Source organism: Gorilla gorilla, chromosome 5, assembly GCF_029281585.2.
Source record: "Gorilla gorilla gorilla isolate KB3781 chromosome 5, NHGRI_mGorGor1-v2.1_pri, whole genome shotgun sequence".
Classification (NCBI taxonomy): domain Eukaryota; kingdom Metazoa; phylum Chordata; class Mammalia; order Primates; family Hominidae; genus Gorilla; species Gorilla gorilla.
The window spans coordinates 55,201,803-55,226,209 of NC_073229.2; the positions used below are offsets into that span (position 1 = coordinate 55,201,803).

The following is a 24,407-nucleotide window of genomic DNA, read 5'->3' on the forward strand; positions in this document are numbered from 1 at the left end:
TCCTTCCAAAAGCGCTTTTTGCAATTATAAGAAATAAAAATGTTAGCCTTATAATGGAATCGTTGAAAATGGAATCAGGCATCAATGTTTGGATATTGATGTTCAAATAATAGCCACCAGCAGCAGAAATAACAAGCATATCTTCAGTAAATACACTTTATATTTGACAATGTACTTTCTTTTTTTCTTTTGAGATGGAGTCTCGCTCTTTTTGCCCAGACTGGAGTGCAGTGGCGCAATTTCGGCTCACTGCAACTTCTGCCTCCCGGGTTCAAGCAATTCTCCTGCCTCAGCCTCCCAAGTAGCTTGGATTACAGGCACGCACTACCACACCTAGCTAATTTTTGTATTTTTATTAGAGATAGGGTTTCACCATGTTGGCCAGGCTGATCTTGAACTCCTGACCTCAAGTGATCCGCCCACCTCAGCCTCCTCCTGGAGTACTGGGATTACGCGTGAGCCAGCCACCATGCCCAGCCAACAATGCATTTTCAAATACGTTATTTCATTTAATCTTTAAACAATCCTGTGAGGCAGGTATTACTATCTCAGTTTTATAGTGGAGGAAATTGAAAGGGTGGGGAAGGAAAACTGTTATTTTTGAGCTCCCATGGTGTCAAGTCCATTAGGAACTTTCCAGTAGTGACTTGCCCAAGATTACCTAGCTAGTAAGAGGTAGAAAATAGATTTGACCTTGGGTCATTTAATGAACTTTATATGTGCATTGTGTATACTGAGCAGTAGTTGAATAAATGAAACTTGGATGTCTGGAGGCTATTTTGTGCCATAAACCTACCTAAACATTTTCCTTTTTCTTTTTCAGCATCTACTACAAGCCTTAGTGGGTCTGATAGTGAGACCGAGGGGAAACAACACAGCTCTGACTCTTTTGACGATGCATTCAAAGCAGACTCTCTTGTGGAAGGAACTTCTTCTCGCTATTCCATGTATAATAGTGTCTCCCAGAAGCTTATGGTATGTCAGCGCTTGGGTTGGGTTTCTCAAGCCCCACCAGCAGAGTGAAAGAAGAGCAATTTGTATTTGTATGAAAAGAAGAAAAGTTTGGCCATAGGTTTTTCCTTTGCTTTTCAGCTACTGAAATTTAGCAGAGTGTGACCCACTTCTTGATAGAAGTATCTATCACATTTGTATCATCTCTAGGCAGCAACTGCTTAGGCCTGTTTCTGCTGTTCTGTCTGGACTGGATCACCTTTTCATATCCATAGTAATGAGTTCTTATTACTAACATGTGTGAATATACTTCCCTAAACATGGATGTCTGTCAGTGGGTAAACAAGCTTCATGCTGTGAATTTTTGCTCTAGTGAGTGGTGTCAAAAGAAATGACTAAAATCCTGTTCACTCCCAGATGCCTAAAATAAATGGAAGTATTCCATTTATTCTTTTTCTGAAAGAAGGCCCAATTATCTTTCCTAACTTTTATACCTAATTGATGTATCACAAGAAGAATGGTGACTAGGAAGACCTGCTCATATTCCTTAGTGTATGTGCAAACATTAGAGAGATCCAAGTTTACCTTCTGTCTTGCTTTAGAAATATTATAGTTGGGCTAGGCGCAGTGGCTCACGTCTGTAATCCCAGCACTTTGGGAGGCTGAGGCAGGTGGCTCACTTGAGGTCAGGAGTTCGAGACCAGCCTGGCCAACATGGTGAAACCCCGTCTCTACTAAAAAATACAAAAAATTAGCCAGGCATGGTGGCAGGTGCCTGTAATCCCAGCTACTCAGGAGGCTGAGTCAGGAGAATCGCTTGAACCTGAGAGGTGGAGGTTGCAGTGAGCTGAGATCACGCCACTGCACTCCAGCCTAATTAACAAAGTGAGACTCTGTCTCAAAAAAATAAAAAAAAGGAAAGAAATATTATAGTTGACCCCTCCATTTTCTCTTAGATTCATTTAAGAATGAGAATTGTCACTGCTAAAGCCATAGGTCAGGATTCTAGTTTGCAGGCTACAAGATTTGGGGAAGTTAAAGATGGGAAGACTTGTGACTCAGTCAGCCTGTTTGACCTGGGAGAAGTATTTGTGGCTACCATAGGAATTCCATCCAGCTCTTTGGCTGGTAATACCCCTTTCAGAGGGAATATAGACCCTCCAGGGAAATTTAGATCTTCTTAGGATTGCAGTTTTTTTTGTATTAGGCAGGAGTCTGTGGGGTTTGGGATTCAAGTCTCTAATCTTTGGGTATATACCTGGGCCCAGTAACTCTAAAGTTTAGTGAGAACTTACAGATAGTTGTGGCATTTAAAAAACTGTTTCTGTCCCAGAGTATTATAGTACCTCCCATACCTCACTTTTTTTTTTTTTTTTTTTTTTTTCTTTTTTGAGATGGAGTCTTGCTCTGTCGCCCAGGCTGGAGTGCAGTGGTGTGATCTCGGCTCACTGCAAGCTTCGCCTCCTGGGTTCATGCCATTGTCCTGCCTCAGCCTCCTGAGTAGCTGGGACTACAGGCGCCTGCCACCATGCCTGGCTAATTTTTTTGTATTTTTAGTAGAGACAGGGTTTCACCATGTTAGCCAGGATGGTCTCGATCTCCTGACCTCGTGATCCGCCCTTCTCGGCCTCCCAAAGTGCTGGGATTACAGGCTTGAGCCACCGCGCCCGGTCCCATACCTCACTTTTACGTGAGGCAAGTTTTTAATCTCTTAAGTGGGCTCCTGCAAAGCCACTTATCCTTGCCTAGTAAGGCTGTTTGACTGGATAAGGGTAAGATAGAAGTTACAGCTTGAAGCGGTTCCATTTTAAGTTATGTTCTCTTTATCAAGTCTACTCTAGGTCTGTTTCTCACTTAATCAGACAAATTAGCAAATGTCCAATGAGAGATTCATGAAGTACTCTGGGTGCTTTTAATTAGGCTATGAGGTCCCTTCTCATTTATCCAATTTCTGGTTGCCCTAGACTTTAACCTCCAGAACAGCCAGCCACTGGGCCCACAGTTATACTGCAGTTATTTATTTATGCTTCTTTTCTTCATTAGGCTAAGACAAACTTTAGACCTTAATCATCTATTTTTCTTAGGATTTAGCACACTGTTTGGCATGTGATGGGGCTAAATAAATGTCTGTTGAACCTAATTAATTGTGCTCCATTACTTCTCTTTTTCAGGCCAAGATGGGCTTCAGGGAAGGTGAAGGATTGGGTAAATACAGCCAGGGTCGGAAGGACATCGTTGAGGCTTCCAGTCAGAAAGGTCGAAGAGGCTTGGGTCTGACACTCCGGGGCTTTGACCAGGAGCTGAACGTGGACTGGCGAGATGAGCCAGAGGTAAGTGTTAAATTGAGGAGGAGATGGAAAAGCCACTTGTGTTTTTGGATGCATGGCTTTAAGAAGCCATATCAACAAACTAGAAATCTCCAGAGGCAGTATGAGCAAAGTGGAATTAGTTTTTTACGTGGAAAGTACTGGGGATATCCAAAATGGAAAACAGAAGGCTGGGGGAGATATGGTGGGATGTGGATTTCTTGTTGCATTATAGGACTGTCTAAGACCAGTGGGTAGAAGATGCTTGAAAGGCAGAGTTTGGCTCCATAAAAACTTTAATAAATAGTTACAGCTCTCCACTAGTGGACTAGGATACCTTGTGAGGCAGTGTACTCTCTGCTGAAAGTGTTCAGGCAGGCCAAGGGAGCACCCACTCTCTCACTGTGTGAGTAACTGGAGTAGGTGCCTTCTAAGAAGATCCTTGTACCTCCCCAGGTTTGTGCCATCCAGGTTCTAAATAGGTGCTTTTTTATGCCACATTGATTTTCTACTGTGGGTTTAGTCTGCTTACTAGGGTACCAGTTTGTTTTCACCCTGAAGACCAAAGGAAACTCTCATTATCCCTTTTCATGGCACAGATAATGTGAGATTCTATTTTATTCATTTATTTATGTCCTATCTTATTCCACAAAGGATCTGTAGTGGGTACAATAAAAACACCTAAAAATAACATTGAGATATTACCATTACAGAGTTGAAACTAGAGAAAATGGAACTCAAACATCTAGCTTTCTGCATAGTTGCTGTAGTTCAGCTTCAAATGTGGCTCTGAACTCTGGAAAATTGATATTTTATTTGTCTCCCTAATGTTCCAGCTCAGGAAAGAAGTCCCGTGAATCTGCATGTGATAAAAGCCTAATAAGTCTTCTGAGTAAGATTCTGACGAGTGAGGGGCTCATGGGTTCTGGGGCCAGTCTCGCTGTTGCCTTGTAGTTGTGGGCGTTGAGACCAGCAGACTGGCAATGCGGAATAGGGTAGATACCTGCTGCTGGTTGCTGGTTGTGGTCTTTCATCTCAGAAGTACCTGATGGTTTCTATGTCTTCATTTGTGTTAAAACAAGAGTCCACATCCTTTCAGTGGGGCAGAAGTTGAACTAACTTTACTAAACTCAAAATCTGAAATCACCCTATATGCCGGGCATGGTGGCTTACGCCTATAATCCCAGCACTTTGGGAGGCCGAGGCGGGTGGATCACCTGAGGTCAGGAGTTCAAGACCAGCCTGACCAACATGATGAAACCCCATCTCTGCTAAAAATACAAAAACTAGCCAGGTGTGGGACTCACACCTGTAATTCCAGCTGCTAGAGAGGCTAAGGCAGGAGAATCACTTGAACCTGGGAAGCAGAGGTTGCAGTGAGCAGAGATCATGCCACTGCACTCTAGCCTTCCAGCCTGGGCAACAGAGTGAGACTTTGTCTCAAAAAAAAAAAAAAAGCCCTATAAGTAAGTAAAAGTTTGTAAGTAAAAGTTAGGTCAAGTGGGGCCAGGCACAGTGGCTCACGCCTGTAACCCCAGCACTTTGGGAGGCCAAGGCGGGTGGATCTCAAGGTCAGGAGATCAAGACCATCTTGGCTAACACGGTGAAATCCTGTCTCTACTAAAAAATACAAAAAATTAGCCGGGCATGGTGGCGGGCACCTGTAGTCCCAGCTACTTGGGAGGCTGAGGCAGGAGAATGGCATGAACCTGGGAGGCAGAGCTTGCAGTGAGCTGAGATTGCGCCCCTGCACTCCAGCCTGGGCAACAGTGAGAGATTCCGTCTCAAAAAAAAAAAAAAAAAAAAAAAGAGGTCAAGTGTCAGTTGGCAGCCACTTCTTTACAGTAGGTGAGTCTGGGTGTCCAGGGGTGGATATCCAATCGTGGGGTTACCACGGATAAATGCTCAGTGGCTACTGCAGCCTAGGAATGTGGAGGACAGGGTATGACCCTCTGGATAAAGTCCACTCTGTAGGTAGTTATAATAATCAGACTTCCATAGGGACATTGAGTCTGCTTTTTCTTTCCAAGTTTATATGAGCTTCTTGTTCTCTAGGGTTTATAATTTATAACCAACTCTATCACCTTTATGCTTAAACATGATAGATTTGACCAGGAGAAGAAGCCATGATTCACTGCCAGATTCATGGACAAAAGGCTTCAGTAATTTTTCTTTTCAACTTTGTCTCTGTTGATGCTGGTTGGCTTGCCCTCAAGACCTTGCATTGTGATACCATTTTATGCCTTTCAGAGCATGTAATATTACTTTTAATCACATTGTTTCAATTTGCAATGGTGCATCTCTTCTCCACACTTGCTTGGGAGCCAATATGTGAAGCTGCCATGCAGGTTAGCCACCTGTTTAGGTTTTATAATCCATGTTTCTCTATCCTGGTGGCACTTAGCGCTGCCTGCACAGTAGAATCATCTGGGGACTTCTGAAAACTTATCCCCAGGCCTCACTTCAGACCAGCAGAATCTTATACTCTGGAGATGGGTCTCAGGCATCAGTACTATTTTTTATTTTTTATTTTATTTGAGACAAGGTCTTGCGCTGTTGCCCAGGCTGGAATGTAGTGGCACAAACACAGTTAACTGCAACTTTGAAATCCTGGGCACAAGATATCCTCTCACCTCAGCCTTCTGAGTATCTACAACTACAGGCCTGCGCCACCATGCCTGGCTAATTTTTTAGACATTTTTTTAGTAGAGACAGAGTCTTGCTGTGTTGCCCAGACTGGTCTTAAACTCCTGGCCTCAAGCAGTCCTTCTACCTTGGCCTCCCAAAGCATTGGAATTACAGGTGTGAGCTACTGGGCCCAGCCCCAGGCATCAGTACTATTTTATGTTTTGTTATGTTATGTTATGTTATGTTATGTTATGTTATGTTATGTTATGTTATGTTATTTTGTTTTTAAGATGGAGTTTTGTTCTGTCACCCAGGCTGGAGTGCAGTGGCGCAATCTTGGCTCACTGCAACCTCTACCTTCCGGATTCAAGGGATTCTCCCGCCTCAGCCTCCCAAGTAGCTGGGTTTACAGATGTGCACCGCCATGCCCAGCTAATTTTTGTATTTTTAGTAGAGACGGGGTTTCACCATGTTGGCCAGGCTGGTCTTGAACTCCTGACCTCAAGTGATCTGCCCACCTCAGCCTCCCAAAGTGCTGGGATTACAGGCGTGAGCCACCACACCCAGCTGCATCAGTACTCTTTAGAAGCACTGCAGATGATCCTAATGCACCGTTTTGGCCTGATATGAAAGTAATTGAAAAATTAAGAGGAAGCACCCATTAGAGATGTCAGTTTTTGTTCTGCCTTAGAATGAATGGGCTAGGAATCCTATTTACCACTTTCTGGATTGTTTTGTGAATAACACTTTGAAAGGAATCAGGAGATGAGACTCATTGCCATTAAGTCTTTCTGATATACTTATCTTGTCATAGACCTACATTGTATGTGATAACTGCCTGTTTACTTCTCTGTGTCTCCACTGCTCTGATTGCAAACCCCGTTTGCCAAGGGCCATGTCTTATTTAACTCTCCATTCTGAGTGCTTAACACATAGTAGGTATTCATTAAATAATAATGGAACAAATGAAAGAAACCTTAGGTTTGAGAAGTTTCTAAGGATTCTAACCAGAATTGGAGCTGGCTTTAGAAGATAAACTTTAGAATTCTGGCTCTCACGTCTCATGTCTGACCACTGCATTTGGCTTCAGCAACCTGCACCCTTCTCGGTCTGTCTCAGTCCCTTTTGATTGTTTTGGGGAAGTCCTGATGAGTTGGGGTTTAGCTTTGAGGGTCTGTCATATCTGTCTTACTAGCCTCTCTTTTGTTTGCAGCCCAGTGCTTGTGAGCAGGTGTCATGGTTTCCAGAATGTACCACTGAAATTCCTGACACTCAGGAAATGAGCGATTGGATGGTAGTGGGAAAGGTAGGCTTTCAGGAAAACGTACCCTGACTTCTTGGCATTCTCTTGACTTTTCACTTGCTCGAGTCTGGTATGTACATACACTTGCAGTTTAAGAAAAATGTGAATCTGACCATTCATGTTGGTAGGAATAAAACTGTGTCAAGAGGGAGTGTCATGAGATTTACAAGTATGCCCCTTGGAGATATGACAGGGTTTTTTCTTTTCTCTGAGTTATTTAAATTGTAAGGCAGACAAAATGTATAACCTCTGTCTTCTTCATGGATGCCTTTTGAAGTGGCTTATCATACATATCTGTGTATTCTGATCACTGCTAGATGAAAAGACATTGTCCCTGTCCTCAGAAAGTAATGAGGGAATTGTTACAGAGGGAATTTGTTTAATCTTCTTCTGGAAAATTGTGAGAATAAAGTAGATGGCTACCAAATCAATATGGTCTAGAAGGCAGTTCTCAAAGTATATGTGCTCCCGGGGATCTCTAAGACCCCTTCAGGGGCTCCACAAGGGCAAAGCTATTTTCATAATGATATTGAAAAGTTATTTGCACTTTTCACCCTCATTCTCTCACAAGTGTTCAGTGGAGTTTTCCAGAGGCTATGATGTGATATTACAACAGATTGAATGAAAAAGCAAAGAGGAAAATCTGGCCTTCTGTTAAGCCAGATGCCGAAGAAATTTGCAAAAATGGAAAACAGTACCACTCTCCTCACTCATTTTTTTTTTGGAAATGTTATTTTTCTGAAAATATATTTCTGAAAAATATTTATGTTAACATTAGCCTTTTAAACTGAATTTAAAAATATTTTAAAAATCTGTTTTAATTTCTAATAATATAATTATTTGAATTCTAGATAATAGATTACCTATTACCTATCCCGCATAAACAAAAATTCTTTAGGATCCTCAATAATTTTTATGAGTGTAAAACCTGAGACCAAAGAGATTGAGTTTCACTGGTTTAGAGGTGGCTTCACTCATTTTGGGGTTGCACTTGATATCCCTGTGAGACCCCTTAGCGTCCCTGTTTTCTGAAATGCTACCAGGTCAGTGCCTGGTATCATGTATTTGTACTCATCACAGAGAGGCTTCCTGGTGGAAGGACAAGCTTTTGTCATTTGAGGCATTCCCCATCCTTCTGCCTCCATGCTCCAGGGTTAGACAGCTTGAATGTCTCCTTCCTGTTTGGTGTTCCCAGCCTCAGCATTCATGAGTCTTGTGTCCATATGGTGCTCTACTCAGAGCTCCTGGGGTGGGGGTGAGGGGGTGCTTCATCTCACAGCCATCTGGAGAATAGCCAGAGGGATTTAGGATTTTCTCTTTCCCACCCTTCAGGGATTGATGTTTCTTGGCAGAGAACCAAGTCCCTTCTTGCTCTACTTACTTGGAACCCTAATTTCTTCATTCATCCCCGACAATTGCAGTCACACGTGGTCATTACTTACTGCTTTTTTCTCCCTGTAGAGAAAGATGATTATTGAAGATGAAACAGAGTTTTGTGGGGAAGAGCTGCTTCACAGTGTGTTGCAGTGTAAGGTAAGGTCTTGTGGCTAGAACCAGATAATGAAAACCTTGTGGGAGGTGATTTGCTGGACTTTTCCATTTCTCCTTTGAGTGGGTTGTGGGAAGCTAAAGTTAAGATTTTTGCTGGAGATCAGATGCATAGCTTGGTTCATATCTGCAAATTGTCTTTTTCCTGGGTGACTGTTCTGCCCTGTGGGTGTTGTGCTGTCCCTGTGGTCAGCAGCCAAGAAAGGATCTGCCTAATCTCAGTGGGTCTGTTCATTGTAATCCTGAGAGGGCCTGGTGTAGTAAAAGGTTTGGAGTCATTCCTTAGCATCAGATAGACCAGGATTCAAATCCAAGATCTGCAGCTCTTTGCTGTGTGACCTTGGCCCGGTGGTTTTACCCTCTCTGAGTTTGAGTTTCCTCATCTATAAAATGAGGAGAAAATACTCTTTTCTCAGGGTTGTTGTGAGAGCTAAATGAAATAGTGGGTGTGAAGTACCTGGGTAAATGTTAGCCTCCCCTTGACACTTTTTGTCTTAATTGAGAATCACATTGTGTGTGGGCAGAATGAGCCAGGGAAACTCTGAGGAGGAAATGGGTTGGTGAAAAAGGCAGGCCTCAGACTAGCCTCACAGATTTTATTTTTTGGCAGGCATAGGGTTGGGAATATCCATAAGGTGACTGGAACTCAGGTAATGTGAGGATTTCTTTATCTAGAGAGGAAATTGGTCAGGGGAGTTTGAGAGAAGGGATCGCTACTGTGTGGTAGGTGCCATCAGAAAACCCTAGTCTTGTTTATTTGTTTCTCCTCTCTCTAAGTGAGGTCTAGTCAGGTAAGCCTTCATACCAGAACTTTGATCTCTTGGAGAGTAGCTGCTGGTATGGGATGGAGAAACAGATTTACTATGAGGATTAGCAATGCCCAGAGGTGGCTCTGTGTGTAGCAGCGGGTGCCGTTTTTTAGCCACTTGCCATGTGCCAGGCACCTGTTTACATTTTTTTTTTTAACCAATTTACCGGCAAGGTAGTTGAGAGAGTTATTGAGCAGCCTGTGTAAGGTCACACAGTGAGACATTTCAGAGCTGAGATGCCACAGGAATCTTTTTCCTTGGAGGGCTGTGAGTTGGGCACTGCAGGCTCTTAAGGTCCCTTTCCTATCCTGGAATTCACCTTGAGGTTCTGATTCTCTGGGCAGAGCGTGTTTGATGTCTTGGATGGGGAAGAGATGCGGCGAGCTCGGACTCGGGCCAATCCCTATGAGATGATCCGAGGAGTCTTCTTTCTAAACAGGTTTGCTGACATTTCCCTCCCCTCCCCTGATGCTCCCTGCTCTACCTTTTCAATTGAGCCTAGTACATCTAGTACTTTTCTGTCTTGCTTTATTGCAGGGCAGCAATGAAGATGGCTAACATGGATTTTGTATTTGATCGCATGTTCACAAATCCGCGGGACTCTTATGGGGTGAGAACAAGATTCTGCTTCTGAATTCATGGTGCTAAGAGGGCTTAAGTTTCAGTGGCTCAGCCATTGCCATTTGTTCAATGCTAGGAGAGTATTCTGACTGTGTGATGGAGATACTTTGCTTTGAGCTCCTCAGATAGGGTCCCACAGTGCTTCTGTGGTCCCAGGAGTGAAGCAGTTGTCTCCAGGGCTTCAGTCCTGGAATCCGAGCCCCTAACCCTACAGAAGGTAGAGTGGAAGGGTGAATACTGTTTTTATATAGCAAGCTTATTTTCCAAATTGAAACTTGGTGACATCACCTGATTTGGGTGCTGTTTCTGGTAATGAGAGGGGAGTACTGGGAAATATGGTTTGAGTGTTGGATGAAATGTGGGCATTTCAGTGGGCATTTTCATTGATCTATTTAAAATCAGTGTTGTATCTGAAAATCTAGCCTGTGTTGTTGGAATGTGGTGAGGAGGGACATGACATAGCATTTATGAAGCAGGATGGATTACTTAAGTTTATACCTTCTTTGGGCCTCAGCTGCCTCATTCTGAAATGAACCGTACTAACCTTCCAGAGGGCTAGGGTAGAACCAAAAGGCTCTTAAGATTTGTCCCAGCACTAAGACTGTAATTTTAGACTGGGCCACTTTCCTTCTCTGCCTCTCTGAACAAGCTTTGCGTGGGATCATAATTATAAGGCTTTGGCCCTTTTCAAGAAGTGGTAAAGCAAAATGAGTTTCTACTCTGCTGCATCTCATTTCTCTGAACATAGACTCTCCATAGTGATAGAGAAAGAAAAAAAGGAAATTTCATTCTAGAATTCCCTTCAGGGTTTCAAAGCATTTTTACCCGGTCCTAGAAAGTTACTTTTGTTTGACAGTGATAGGGCCAGGAGCCAGCTATCCCCAAACCTGTTTCTGCTTCACTCACCCTCATTCCACTAGACCCCCTGATTATCCACTGGCTAAAGAAACTTATTTTCCAAGTTCTTTAATGTTTCAGCTCCACCTACCTAACTGCTTCCTCCTTGCTGGCAAAACTGGCATGTAGCCCCTCCAGCCATTACTCATTTTTCACTCCCAGGTCTCCCTTCCCATTCTCCAGTACCAGCAGGCAGCACAAAAGCGCTCTTGGAATTAGCATCTTGAGAAAATTAGGTTGATATAATGTTGATTTAATTTTCTGAGCTCCAAATGATTTCCTTTAAACCCCTGCCTGGCAGAGGAGCTCTGTCAAGCTGATGGGAAGTCACAGTGTCTTTTTTGGCTTTTGTATACAAATGCCTCCAGCAGCTGGTATCTGGTTATTGCCTTTTGCTGTCATGAAAATGAAGTAGGCACCAGGGTTGTACCATTCAGGTTGAGGGTAGAGATGTTAGTTACATAGGAAAAGGCAGCCGTGTTTGTAGTGCTTCAGGCAGCTTCTTGACCTGAATTGATTGTTAGTGGCCACGGAGAATTGCCCTTTCAGAGATGTTTCTCTACGCTTCACTATAAAAAAAGTGATTTCTCTCGAGCCCCTGGTGTTTTATTTTCTCTTTTCATTTCCATTTTCCCCTGAGGACCAGAGTTACAGCCAAGCCCAACAGGCTTGGTGTGGTTTTCAGGCCAGCAGAGACACTAGAGCAGTCCCCAGCAGAAGAGGGAGTGGCTGAAGGCCCAGGCACACACCCATGTTTGCTAGGGTCATAGTGGCTCTTGGATCAGGCAAATTATAGACTAAGAGCAGGAGAATTTGAAGCTTGGAATGTGGAGAGGTTAGGAGGTGATAACAAGTGATGGAGAGAGCAGACTGAAGTTTTTTTTTTTTTGAGACAGAGTTTCACTGTTGTTGCCCAGGCTGGAGTGCAATGGCGCGATCTCAGCTCACCTCAACCTCCGCCTCTCGGGTTCACGTGATTCTCCTGCCTCAGCCTCTCAAGTACTGGGATTACAGGCGTGTGCCACCACGTCTGGCTAATTTTGTATTTTTAGTGGAGACGGGGTTTCTCCATGTCAGGCTGGTCTTAAACTCCCGACCTAAGGTGATCCGCCTGCCTTGGCCTCCCAAAGTGTTGGGATTGCAGGCGTGAGCTCCCGCGCCCAGCCACCTCTGAAGTTTTTAAGTAGGTCTGTGGTGCTGCAGGTTATGGTAAAGGAGAAAGGGGGCAAGGGGAGGAAAATAAAGAAGCTATAAGCAAGAACTGGAAGAGACAAAGGAAGGAGGGAAATTTAGATCCTTGGAGTATATGGAAGCATATTATAAACTGTTACATTATGTCAGGGGTTCGAGTGCCTGGGAATGTTGTTGAGACAAGAATACATTGTCTGTGAAGCATTGCAGAAGACAACTGAAGGTAGATCTCTAAGTTTCAGTCCTAGCTGAGGAAATTAGACATCATTTGTCTAATTTCCGTTGAGTGTGGAGTGCTGCTGTACTCGCCACTGGAAAGAGAAAAACATGGAAAAGGATAAGAGTTTTGACTCTGAGGAAGTTGATCTGATTGAGTACAATATCATCTTGCATTAATTGTTTAATACTTTACAGTTTGTAAAGCTCTTCAATATAGGATACTTTATTTAGTCCTACAACGGCCTGGAGAAACACCTGTATCAGTCCCAATTTATAACTGAGCAAGCTCAAGCTTAATGACTTAAATTGTGTGCTTGTCCTTGACTGCACAGTCAGTAAGTAGCAGGGCTAAGAACCCCAGCTGTCCTTCCTGTGAAAAGACTTCCTGGCCATGAACTATAAGGGCCATACATCTTGAAATCACAGAACGAGGTCATATTCATGCCCCCTTTGCAGGGGTGAGGTGTTCGCATCGATCATTCCGCATCCTTCTCCCAGTCTTCCTTTGGACCAGTGGTTCACTTAGAGGGCACGGCCAGTGGCAAGGAACCTTGCTTTTCCCTCTTTGCAGTATGTGTAGGGCTAAAACTTGTGACCCCTGCCTCATTACCACCATGCTGACTCGAAGATGCTACATAATGTTCTTGGCAAATACCATTAGGTCTTTTTTGTGTGCAGATGAATATAATCCAAAAAGATGAATAATCGATGGCTCAGGAACAAAGAATGCTGGGGCGGCTTAGTAAGGAAGTGGGGAAAGAACGATTAAGACCCAGCATGCCTGGAGTGGGCTTGTCACGGGATGATATTTATTTTTAGCTAAAGTCACTTTCTCCAGAGACTTTTTCACTATTTTGATAAAGCCAGATAGCTATCATCAGAAGAAAGGCCCATTTCACCTATAAGTGATTGGGTTGTAAACATTAGTATGTCTATTTCTTTCTTGGGACTGTTTCCCCTAAAGCTTTCTGATCGTTATCTAGCAGCTGCAGAACTCCAGACCAGCACTCAGCCATGCCGAACCTGTAGAGAGGGAAGACTGAGGTCCCTAAGCCCCTTCTGGCTGAGTGTTCATCATGGTCTGAGGCCAACTATAGTCTTTTGCAGTTACTCACTTGTAGAACTCAACCTTTTGTTGTTGTCACCAGTGCAAATGGTTCATCCTGTCTGCTGTGGAGGGTGGGTAGAATTTCACTGTCTAGGGCTCAGGTGTGGGTAAGAGCATACCTAGCATTTGTGTAAGAGAAGTATAAACATACAATATGGTCCAGTACTGGGTTCAGCATAAATGTGAGGTTAAGAGATAAAGCTAGGCTGGGCATGGTGACTTACACTTGTAATTCCAACACTGTGGGAGGCTGAAGTGGGAGGATTGCTTCAGTCCAGGAGTTTGAGGCCAGCCTGGGCAATATACCAAGATCCTGTCTCTAAAAAAAAAAAAAAAAAATTTGTTGAGCGTGGCGGTGTGTGTCAGGGGTCTCAGCTACTCAGGAGGTTGAAGAAAGAGGATTGCCTGAGCTCAGGAGTTCAAGGTTTCAGTGAGCTATTATTGTACCACTGTACTCCAGCATGGGCTGAGTGAGACCTCATTGCCAAAAAAAAAAAAAAAAAAAACCTGGGGAGAGAGAGCGAAAGCTATTCAAGGGGCCACAAATGTAATTATGCCAAAATTCAAATGATGATTAGTCAATCCTGAGTTGGCTGGGTGCTCCGAGCGTTGCCTGGAAGCTGCTGTTGCTGCACACCAGTATTTCCTTCCCTCTCTGTCTTGTCAGCTTCTGTGCCCTGCCTCAACCCCACACCCAGTGCTGGGCAGGAGAAGAAAAAAGGGAGTGCAAAAAGGAGAGAGACCAAATGCAGTGTGGTGTCTTGGATTGGATCCGAAACAGAAAAAGAACATTAGTGAAAATCTAAATGAAGTGTAGAGTTTAGTTAATAGTAAGGTACCAATGTTGGTTTCTTAGTTTTGCCAAACATACCATGGTGTAAGGTGTTAACAAAACTGGAAACTGGGTGAGGGGTACTATCTTGGCAACTTTTCTGTAAATCTAAAATTATTCCAAAATAAAAAGTTATTTGGGATTTTTTAAAAGGTGGTTGGGAGAGCCAAGGAGGAAGGGGAGAAAGGAAGACAGAGGCTATGATGGGAAAAGGGAGGTTCCTGTGGCTGGGAGAGGGTGTTAGAGCCCCCTAGCCTTTGATTGGACAGGAAGACCTGAGTCTAGTGGCTAGGCCAACTGGACCCTGATTTAGCTTTGTTGCAGACTGGCTGTGAACAGATTACTTTGTGACTTTGTATCTTGGTGCCTCTTTTTCCCTATCTGTATATGTGGGGCGTATTCTGTTCAGTAGGACTCTGGAAAGGCAGGATATGGTGAGGAAAACACTCTTTGAGAGATAAAAAATGTAGTCAGATACCCATAAATGTTTTTTGTTGTTTTTGTTGAGACAGGGTCTCGGTCTGTCGCCCAGGCTCAAGTGCAGTGGCGCGATCTCAGCTCACTGCAACCTCTGCCTCCCGGGCTCAAGCAATTCTCATGCCTCAGCCTCCCGAGTAGCTGGGTTTACAGGTGTGCGCCACCACACCTGGCTAATTTTTTGTATTTTTAGTAGAGACGGGGTTTTACCATGTTGGCCAGGCTGGTCTCAAACCCCTGACCTCAGGCTATCTGCCTCTCTGGCCTCCCAAAGTGCTGGGATTACAGGCTTGAGCCACCGCGCCCGGCTCCATGAAGATGTTTTTATGAGGAGTCTGAGCTAGGCCTGGTGATGTGATAGGCATTGTGGGTATTTTGAGGGTGGGTGAGGCAACACTAAAGGGTGTTAATCACCAGAAGATACATTTCCTGGGTGCTGTGGCTCTGGTGGGAGCTCTGGATTGTACTTGCTGAAAGGCTTATTTTACTCTCCCTGCATTCTCCTTCCTGTTCCCCATTGAGCTGTCTTGTTTTCCTTCCTCTCCTGTCGTCCACTTGCCTTTGCAGAAGCCACTGGTGAAGGACCGGGAAGCTGAGCTTCTGTACTTTGCTGATGTCTGCGCAGGCCCAGGTGGCTTCTCAGAGTATGTGCTGTGGAGGAAGAAGTGGCATGCAAAGGGCTTTGGAATGACTTTGAAGGGCCCTAATGACTTCAAGCTGGAGGACTTCTACTCTGCTTCCAGTGAACTCTTCGAACCCTACTATGGTAGGGACATTGAGGAGGGTACTAGGAGGTATGAGGGACAGCCCCTCTATGGGGACTTCAGGTCAGAAGCAGTTGTTATCCACATGCCATATTTTCTTTCCTAGGTTTCTTACCCTGGGCTTCACAGTTCATGTCAGAATCTTGGTTCCCTCTGGACTATCCCTTTTTACCCTGGGCCTGCAGAATACAGGTCAAACACTCCCTCAGCAGATTCTCATCAAGGCCCTATTAATTCCTCCTTTCAGGAACACTCTGCTTTTGTGGTGGCAGGAGATAATGAAACTGCCTGATCTCTGGCTGAGAACTGGCAGGGTTATTAACAAATATAAACCCATGCCCATCTCTCACCCTCTGTGCCAGGTGCAGAATGCACTGGGTTGCAGACAGCTCGGCAACCCACAGCAGTCCCTCTGCTCTATGTTGATTGTAATTTGACAGCAAATCCTAAGTCCTTTCTGAACAGTCCGTATTACAAAATTGATGCCTAAATGTAGGTGCCTTAAACACAACTTGGGTCTTAAAGAGAAAGTTCCACGAGTTGATGACTTTTGACTGGTCAACTCCTTTGGGACTGTGTTTCATTATAGCAGAGTACTGTTGTTCCTCCTGGTCCATCACTGTAAGGGAGCCTTGCAGGATGGGCCCTAGTTGTTGAGACACCTGATGCCCGTGTTCACTGACCCAGAGCACTCGTGTCCCAGCTCCTGACATGTATAGGGCAGATGAACTCACTATGACTCTTGTATTCTGACAGGTGAGGGTGGGATTGATGGAGATGGAGATATCACCCGCCCAGAGAACATCTCTGCTTTTCGGAATTTTGTCCTGGATAACACAGATCGCAAGGGTGTCCATTTTCTGATGGCTGATGGGGTAGGTTACCTTTTTTCCATAGACTGATGCGTTAAGGATTTGTTATTTTAGAGGTTTGAGAATTGTTTGTTTTATCTGGTTCTTTAGCTGCTCCCAAAGATGGTATTTCACAGTTCAGATTGTAGGGAATGCATTTTTATTCTTTTTATACATTTTTAAAATGATAATTGTGTAGAGACTGATGTTGTGGATACCTTTGCCTGGAGCAGGGTGATCTTGGTGTTGCTCCTGGTGGAGGCTGTCTATACATGGTCACCTGTAAGCCTCTCATAGGCTGACAGATGGCCACCTAACCAAAGACGGCAGCACAGGGGAATCCACAGGAGGCTCTTGTCAGGGCTGGGCTAAAGTGAATGTTCAAGAGGCCTTGTCTACGGGCAGCTGCTTGAGGCACAGAGGGAAGCCCATTGCAGCTTTGTTCAGCAGAAGCTCTTACCCAGTAATCTGACAATGCAGGCATTCGTTTCTGGAGTGAGCCACCACTTACTCTAGAGGAAGGACAGACAATTTGGCAGCTGCTCCAGGATCATATAGCTAGAGTTGAGAAAAGCCTCTGGGACTCTTTGGGTGGCCTCTTAAGCAGTAACTGTGTGGCTAGTGAAGGAAGGTGGGCAGGATGTCAGTATGATATCCAAAGATGCCTAGGCTCACCAAAGCACTTTGCACAGCAGGGAACAACAGATGACAGGCTTGGGGCTGGCTGTGAGGGAGGGGCTCCTCTGGCTGAGCAGATGTGGGAGTCTGATAGCGCTAATGAGGCAGCTGTTGCTGTGCGGCAGCTATAGAGTTGGAAGCTCAAGGGCTTTCTGCTTCAGCACTTCAGCAGTGTAAAGGGGTGACCTGGGCTTTTTTTTTTTTTTAATTGACCCCATAATCAGGCATGCATTTTGAGAAGCATCTTTAAGTCTGGAAGACACTCCTAAACATTTCTTATCCTGAGTCCTTTAGCTATCACTTTTGTAGAACTGAGTCAGGGACACCTGGGGCGTGTTTAATAGAGGGCAGCGTCCTTTTTTCTTTATTTTATTGTAAAAAACACAAATTTGATCATCTTAATCATTTTTAAGTGTTAACAGTAGTGTTAAGTCTATTCACACTGTTGTGCAACAGATTTTCAGAAGTTTTCATTTTGCAAAACAGAAACTGTACCCATTTAACAACACTGTGCCACCTGATGTCCCCTGGCCTCCTTTACTTTTATGTAAGCCTGACTCTGTCTCCTGCTGGGATCTCACAAGGAGGGAGACCACTCTAGAAATAGCATCACACATTCTTTCGGTAAATACCCTGGCCAGAGAGTCTGCCAGCTGGAGACAAGAGGCACCGTGGTCTTAGGACAGGAAAGGGGGTATTGTAAGTAAAACCTGAGTCAACAGAGAGAGATTACTGTGACTAGGAAAGTTAACTTTTCTCCTTCACCAGAGTGGGAAGCCGAAGCAGAGTGTTCTTACTGCACTCACTCCCTGGTCTTGTTAGGACTCACCAGAGCATTCCGTTTCCTATGTTGTGGTTGACCTCTGACTAGCCAATATTTTGCCTCTGTTCTGCCTTACTCTTCCCTGGATTCCCATGAGTTAAAACACTTTCTAAACCATCTCCTTGGAAAAGCAGGCTTGGTTCCATCCCCTGAGAATGATAGAGCAGGAAAGTGGAGCTGGTCCAGTAGTAGGCCTGGGTCCTGTGCTTACTCCATCTAACAAGCCCAGTGACCTTCTAAAATAACTCAACACTGAGCTGCTTCTTCATCAATCAGATGGTGATTAGTGAAAACACTTCAAGAACTCTCGATGAAGATGAGGTAGTGATGTTATTCTCAGTCCTTCTCCTTTCTCTTTCCCACCCCATTCCTTGTGCTCTCATTTCAGGGTTTCTCGGTGGAGGGGCAGGAGAACCTGCAGGAGATCCTCAGCAAGCAGCTGCTTCTGTGTCAGTTCCTCATGGCGCTGTCCATTGTCCGGACAGGTGACACTTCCTCAGCTGTCTCCTCACCCCAGGACCCACTTAGAGGCCCTATTGGACAAGAACATGTACAAGGGGTTGGTGGGGAAGTTAAAAAAATCTGCTTATATTAGAGGACAGGTACCTAAATGAGTAATTTAGGGAAGAAAGGGCTGTGGAATCCTCAAAGTCCCCTCCAAAGGTGGTTCTCCCCCTTAAATTGTCTCTGAGTTTTAACAGACCCAGGTGCTGGTTTCCTTGACTTTGTCATATTTACTCCCAAGACTACTTCACCCATCTCTTGGAATAGACCCATTGGCTGCTTTTGGTGTTTTCTCTCTAATCTAGGAGGCCACTTCATCTGTAAAACCTTTGACCTGTTCACACCGTTTAGTGTGGGGCTTGTCTACCTGCTGTACTGCTGCTTTGAACGAGTTTGTCTCTTCAAGCCTATTACCAGCCGTCCTGCCAACTCAGAGAGGTGAAGCCTTTCTCTCTATATTAGCCAGATTAATTGGCTAAATGTCAGAACAGCAAATCACGGTGCATCTCTCTGGCATGACCTCTTAAGCTACGTTTAAAACCTTGACTTTAAAGAAGTGATGAGAGCCAACAGGATTCAGGATTCCTGGATCTTTTGGTCTTGTGATATGCCAGTTCAGCCTCTGCCTCCTTCTTCCAAGCCTTATGCTCCATGCTTATGTGAGGGATTCTCAGCTTGGCCAAGGAGAAAGTGACCAATAGTAGGGACACTTCAGGGGTCTTGGGCTGGGAAGGGGCACGGAGCCGCTATCCAGAGGCACTACTGGGGTCCCAGTGTGACACTGCCCACACACAAGGTGAGAGAAAATGCAACCAATCAGAATTGCCCGGTGGCTTTGTTACAAACACATATTTCTGGGCCTTCTCCTGGGAGAGTTTGATTCATTAGATCTGTAATTTAACAGACTCCCCAGGTGATTGTGACACAGCCCGTCTGTCACAGGGAAGTTAGGAACTACTGCGATAGAGAGTAGAAATAGAGCTCAACAGAGAAGGATTTGAGGGGAACTTTAGCACCACAAAGGGTCTGTGTTGTTCTTTGTGCGTAGGCCTAAGGTTGAACAGGGAAGCCGTTAAGCTTTGTGATTCCACAAGGGGTTGGGGGGAAAGGAATGTATGGGGAGGAAGCCCTTGCTCGGTGGAGTGACAGAGTATCTTCTGCCAGGTATGTGGTGTGCAAGGGCCTGAAGGTGGGCATAGATGATGTTCGGGATTACCTCTTCGCAGTGAATATTAAACTCAATCAGCTGCGGAACACGGATTCCGACGTCAACTTGGTGGTCCCCCTGGAGGTGATCAAGGGAGACCATGAATTTACTGACTACATGATACGGTCCAATGAGAGGTAAGCCAATGGGCTGGTTTTTGCTGGTAACACTGAGGTCCTAAGGAAGACCAGAGAGTGAAAGACTGAATGGTTGGCTCTTGGTATCACTTTGTCAACCCTGACAAATTGGCAACTGGGTTTGGTCTGCTGGTTTCAGGGCTCCCTGGGACTTTGGTTAGTTACCCTCAGGGACCCCCATCCTGCTGCCATGCCATATCCCAAGGGTGGCAGGTAGGTGCCTGGCTAGTATAGGCCTGCCTGCAGGAGCCTGTGTATAACAGTGAAAGCTGACAGAGCAGCCTGTGTCCCTGGAGGCAGGAGTAATTTCCCTTTAATTGCTGGTGGTTGTAAAAGGCCATCATGCTTGTTGCCTGGTGAAGTCCCTGTTTGGAGGCAGGAGATGGATGGAAAGCATGTGTACAACATGCTTTGGAAGTGCCCAAACTTTTGCCATTTCTTCATGAGTTCCCCAGCTGGTGATCCAAATGCTGTTTTCTGTATCTTCTTTGTTTTCCCCACTCCCTGTTAGTGGTAATAATTTAAAGTTGTGACATTTGGCTTAGTTTTCTCAGTGGGCAGGCCTTAGAAAAAAGTGTTTGGAGATAGGCTGGAGGGTTGTATAGTAGTAGTGATTCAATAGAAAATGCTCTCTTAGGGGGCTAAACAGGTGTTGGAAAGGCCTTAGTTAAGGGTCCAACCTTAAGTCCCCCAGAGAAGTTTGAAGATAGAGGTGGCCCTGGAGAATCATAGAAGGGGAGGAAGTCTTTATCCTATTCTCTCCTATTTTTGCAGTATTGCCTGGTGTTTTAACTTTCCACAGTACTGCCATATAAGCGCCCTCATTTTGATAGCAATGGTAGGCACCAAGGTGGAGCAGACAGTAAACTTCAGCATGTTATAGATGAGGAAGCAAACAGGCCCAGAGACCCGCCTGGCTAGGGCTTTGTAACACTTCTGGGTTATGGAACATGTCTTTTGGCTGAACAAGTGTGCAGAGATGCATGGCAGAACTGGAATTCTTTTCAGGGGTTCCAATAACACAGAGTGTTTAAGCAACTCTATAACCAGCCACTTTTCTTTTTCTAAAAAAGTTGAGGTATAATTCTGTAAGTGAAATGCAAATCTTAAGTGTATAATCAGTTTACAAATGCATATATCCTTGTAGCCTACATCCCTATTAAGATAAAAAATGTGGCCGGGCGTAGTGGCTCACACCTGTAATCCCAGCACTTTGGGAGGCTGAGGCAGATGGATCACAAGATCCGGAGATCGAGACCATCCTGGCTAACACGGTGAAACCCCATCTCTACTAAAAATTCAAAAAAAATTAGCCAGGCGTGGTGGCGGGCGCCTGTAGTCCCAGCCACTTGGGAGGCTGAGGCAGGAGAATGGTGTGAACCCAGGAGGCGGAGCTTGCAGTGAGCCGAGATTGCGCCACTGCACTCCATCCTGGGTGACAGAGGAAGACTCCATCTCAAAAAAAAAAAAAAAAAGATAAAAAACGTTTCCATCACCTAAGGAAATTTTCTTGTGCCCCTACTCAGGCAACCCCAAAGTAACCCCTCTTCTGATTTTTATCACCACAAGTTAGTTTTACTTTTGTATTTTGTGTCTGGGATTTTTTTCCTCCTCATGTTTTTGAGATTCATTCATATTATGTTAGTTGGTTTCTTTTTCTTGCTGACTAGTATTCCATTCCACTGTATGAGGATTCTTTTGTCAATGGCCACTTGAGATATTTCCAGTTTGGGGCTGTTACAAATAAAGCTGATACAGACATTTCTGTACAAAGTTTTTGGTGGACAAATGTTGTAATTTCCCTTGGGTAAATACCTGAGTGGGAAATTCTGGATCATAGAGGAGATGTATGTTTATTTTAAAATACCACATAGTTTTCTAAAACGCTGTGTGTGTGTGTGTGTGTGTGTGTGTGTGTATAGACAAACAATAAAACAATGTATATGTATATAGTATACATATAATATGTATATTATGGCCGGGCGCGGTGGCTCACGCCTGTAATCCAGCACTTTGGGAGGCCAAGGCGGGTGGATCACCTGAGGTTGGGAGTTCGAGACCAGCCTGGCCAACATGGTGAAACCCCATCTCTACTAAAAATACAAAATTAGCTGGGCATGGTGGCACATGCCTGTAATCCCAGCTACTGGGGAGGCTGAGGCAGGAGAATCGCTTGAACCCGGGAGGCGAGGTTGTGGTGAGCCGAGATTGCGCCATTGTACTCCAGCCTGGGCAATGAGTGAGACTCTGTCTCAAAAAAAAAAAAGTATATTATATATAAAAACAATAGAACAATTTATGTATATTGTTTTATTCTCCTTTCAGCAAAGTGTGAAGTTCTGATTACGTCTTTGTCAGCATTTGGTATTATCAGTCTTTTATTTTAACCATTTGGTGCAATGTAGTGTTATATCATTGTGGTTTCAATATGTATTTCTGTGACAACTAATTATATTGAACCCCTTTTTATGTGCTTATTGGCTATTTGTATATCTTCTTTTATGAAGTGCTTCTTCAAGTCTTTTGAACATTTAAAAAAATTGATTTGCCTTTTTATTAAGTTGCAGGAATTATTTTACATTCTGGATACAAGTCCTGTGAGTAGCTGGAGTAGCTAGGATTACAGCCACCACCCCCAGCTAATTTTTGTATTTTTAGTAGAGACAGGTTACAGCATGTTGGCCAGGCTGGTCTTGAACTCATGACCTCAGGTGATCTGCCCACCTAGGCCTCCCAAAGTACTGGGATTTCAGGCATGAGCCACCATGTCTGGCTGACCTTTGGCTGTTTTTAATTGTTTTTTTGTTTGTTTGTTTGTTGTTGTTGTTGAATTGTAGGAGTTCTTTATATATTTCTGGATATTAATCACTTGTCAGATATGTGATTTGAAAATATCTGTGATTCTGTAGGTTTTTTTTTCCCCACTGCATTGATTGTGTCCTTTGATGCACTGAAGTTTAAAATTTTGATGTAATCCAATTTACCAATTTTTTTCTTTTATTCCTTGTGCTTTTGGTGTTATATGCAGGAAATCATTGTTAAATTCAGTGTCATTAATCTTTCCTCTATGTTTTTAAAGAGTTTTACAGTTTTTTGTTTGTTTGTTTGTTTTTTGTTTTTTGAGACGGAGTCTTGCTGTTACCAGGCTGGAGTACAGTGGCACAATCTCGGCTCACTGCAACCTCTGCCTCCCGGGTTCAAGCAATTCTCCCATCTCAGCCTCCCGAGTAGCTGGGATTACAGGTGCATGCCACCACGCCCAGCTAATTTTTGTATTTTTGGTAGAGACGGAGTTTCACCATGTTGGCCAGGATGGTCTCGATCTCTTGGCCAGGATGGTCTCAATCTCTTGACTTCGTGATCCTCCTGCCTCGGCCTCCCAAAGTGCTGGAATTACGGGTGTGAGCCACTGCACCCGGCCGAATTTTACAGTTTTATCTGTTACATTTAGATCTTTGATTCATTTTAAGTTAATTTTTGTATAGAGTATTAGGTAAGGATCCTTCTGCATGTGAATATCCAGTTTTCCCAGCACCATTAGTTGAAAACACTGCCCTTTCCCCATTGATTGGTCTTGGCATCTGTCATTTAACCATATATATGTAAGAGTTTATTTCTGGGCTATCTCTTCCATTGGTTTATGTGTCTGTCTTTATGCCAGTAGTAGACAGTTTTTATTACTGTAGCTTTGTAGGAAGTTTTAAAATTAGAAAGTGTGAGTTCTCCAACTTTGCTCATCATTTTCAAGATTATTTTGGCTATTTGGTGTCCCTTGAGATTCCATATAAATTTTAGGATGGGTTTTTTAATTTCTGCACATACATGTATATATATATAATTTTTAATGTTATAAATTTTCCTTTAAGGATCCTTTAGGGCCAGGCACGGTGGCTCACACCTGTAATCCCAGCCCTTTGGGAGGCTGAGGCAGTTGATTACTTGTGCTCAGGAGTTTGAGACCAGCCTGGGCAACATGGTGAAGCCCTGTGCCTACAAAACGTACAAAAATTAGCTGGGCATGGTGGCTTACACCTGTGGTAGCTACTCAGGAGGCTGAGGCAGGAGGATCGCTTGAACTCAGAAGGTAGAGGTTGCAGTGAGCCAAGATCGCACCACTGCCCTCCAGCCTGGGTGACAGAATGAGACCGTGTCTCAAAAAAAAGGATGCTTTAGCTGAATCTCCTACATTTTGATATGTGTCTTTTAATTAACCTATGGCTCATATATTTTAAATTTTTTCCTTATGATTTGTTCTTTGATTCATAGATTATGTATATGTGTTGTATTTAATATTCAGATAATTTAGGATTTTCAAGATATCTATTAGATTTAGTCACACCATTCTCAGAGAATGTATTCTGTATGATTTTGATCCTTTGAAACTTAATGAAGCTTATTTTATGGCCCATCATATGCTCTGTCTTGGTGTTGCTTGGCATAATGTTCTATAAATGTTAATTTGGTCAAGTTGGTTCATAGTGTTTTTCAAATTTTCCAAATCTTAACTGATATTTTGAGTACTTATTCTGTTAACTGCTAAGAGGGTTGTTAAA

At 44.0% G+C, this 24,407-nt stretch overlaps 1 protein-coding gene across 1 annotated transcript in view; it reads left to right on the top strand.

Annotated features, from left to right (window-relative positions):
* Positions 1-24,407, top strand: part of CMTR1 (cap methyltransferase 1) — a 48,593-nt gene that overhangs the window by 10,257 nt on the left and 13,929 nt on the right. The window contains exons 3-13 of the mRNA XM_004043945.4: positions 824-975; positions 3,123-3,281; positions 7,099-7,191; positions 8,650-8,721; positions 9,890-9,984; positions 10,083-10,155; positions 15,458-15,656; positions 16,411-16,529; positions 18,395-18,491; positions 18,816-18,948; positions 19,675-19,854. Coding sequence (XP_004043993.1) covers positions 824-975; positions 3,123-3,281; positions 7,099-7,191; positions 8,650-8,721; positions 9,890-9,984; positions 10,083-10,155; positions 15,458-15,656; positions 16,411-16,529; positions 18,395-18,491; positions 18,816-18,948; positions 19,675-19,854 — 1,372 coding nt within the window. The remainder of the gene's footprint in view (positions 1-823; positions 976-3,122; positions 3,282-7,098; positions 7,192-8,649; positions 8,722-9,889; positions 9,985-10,082; positions 10,156-15,457; positions 15,657-16,410; positions 16,530-18,394; positions 18,492-18,815; positions 18,949-19,674; positions 19,855-24,407) is intronic.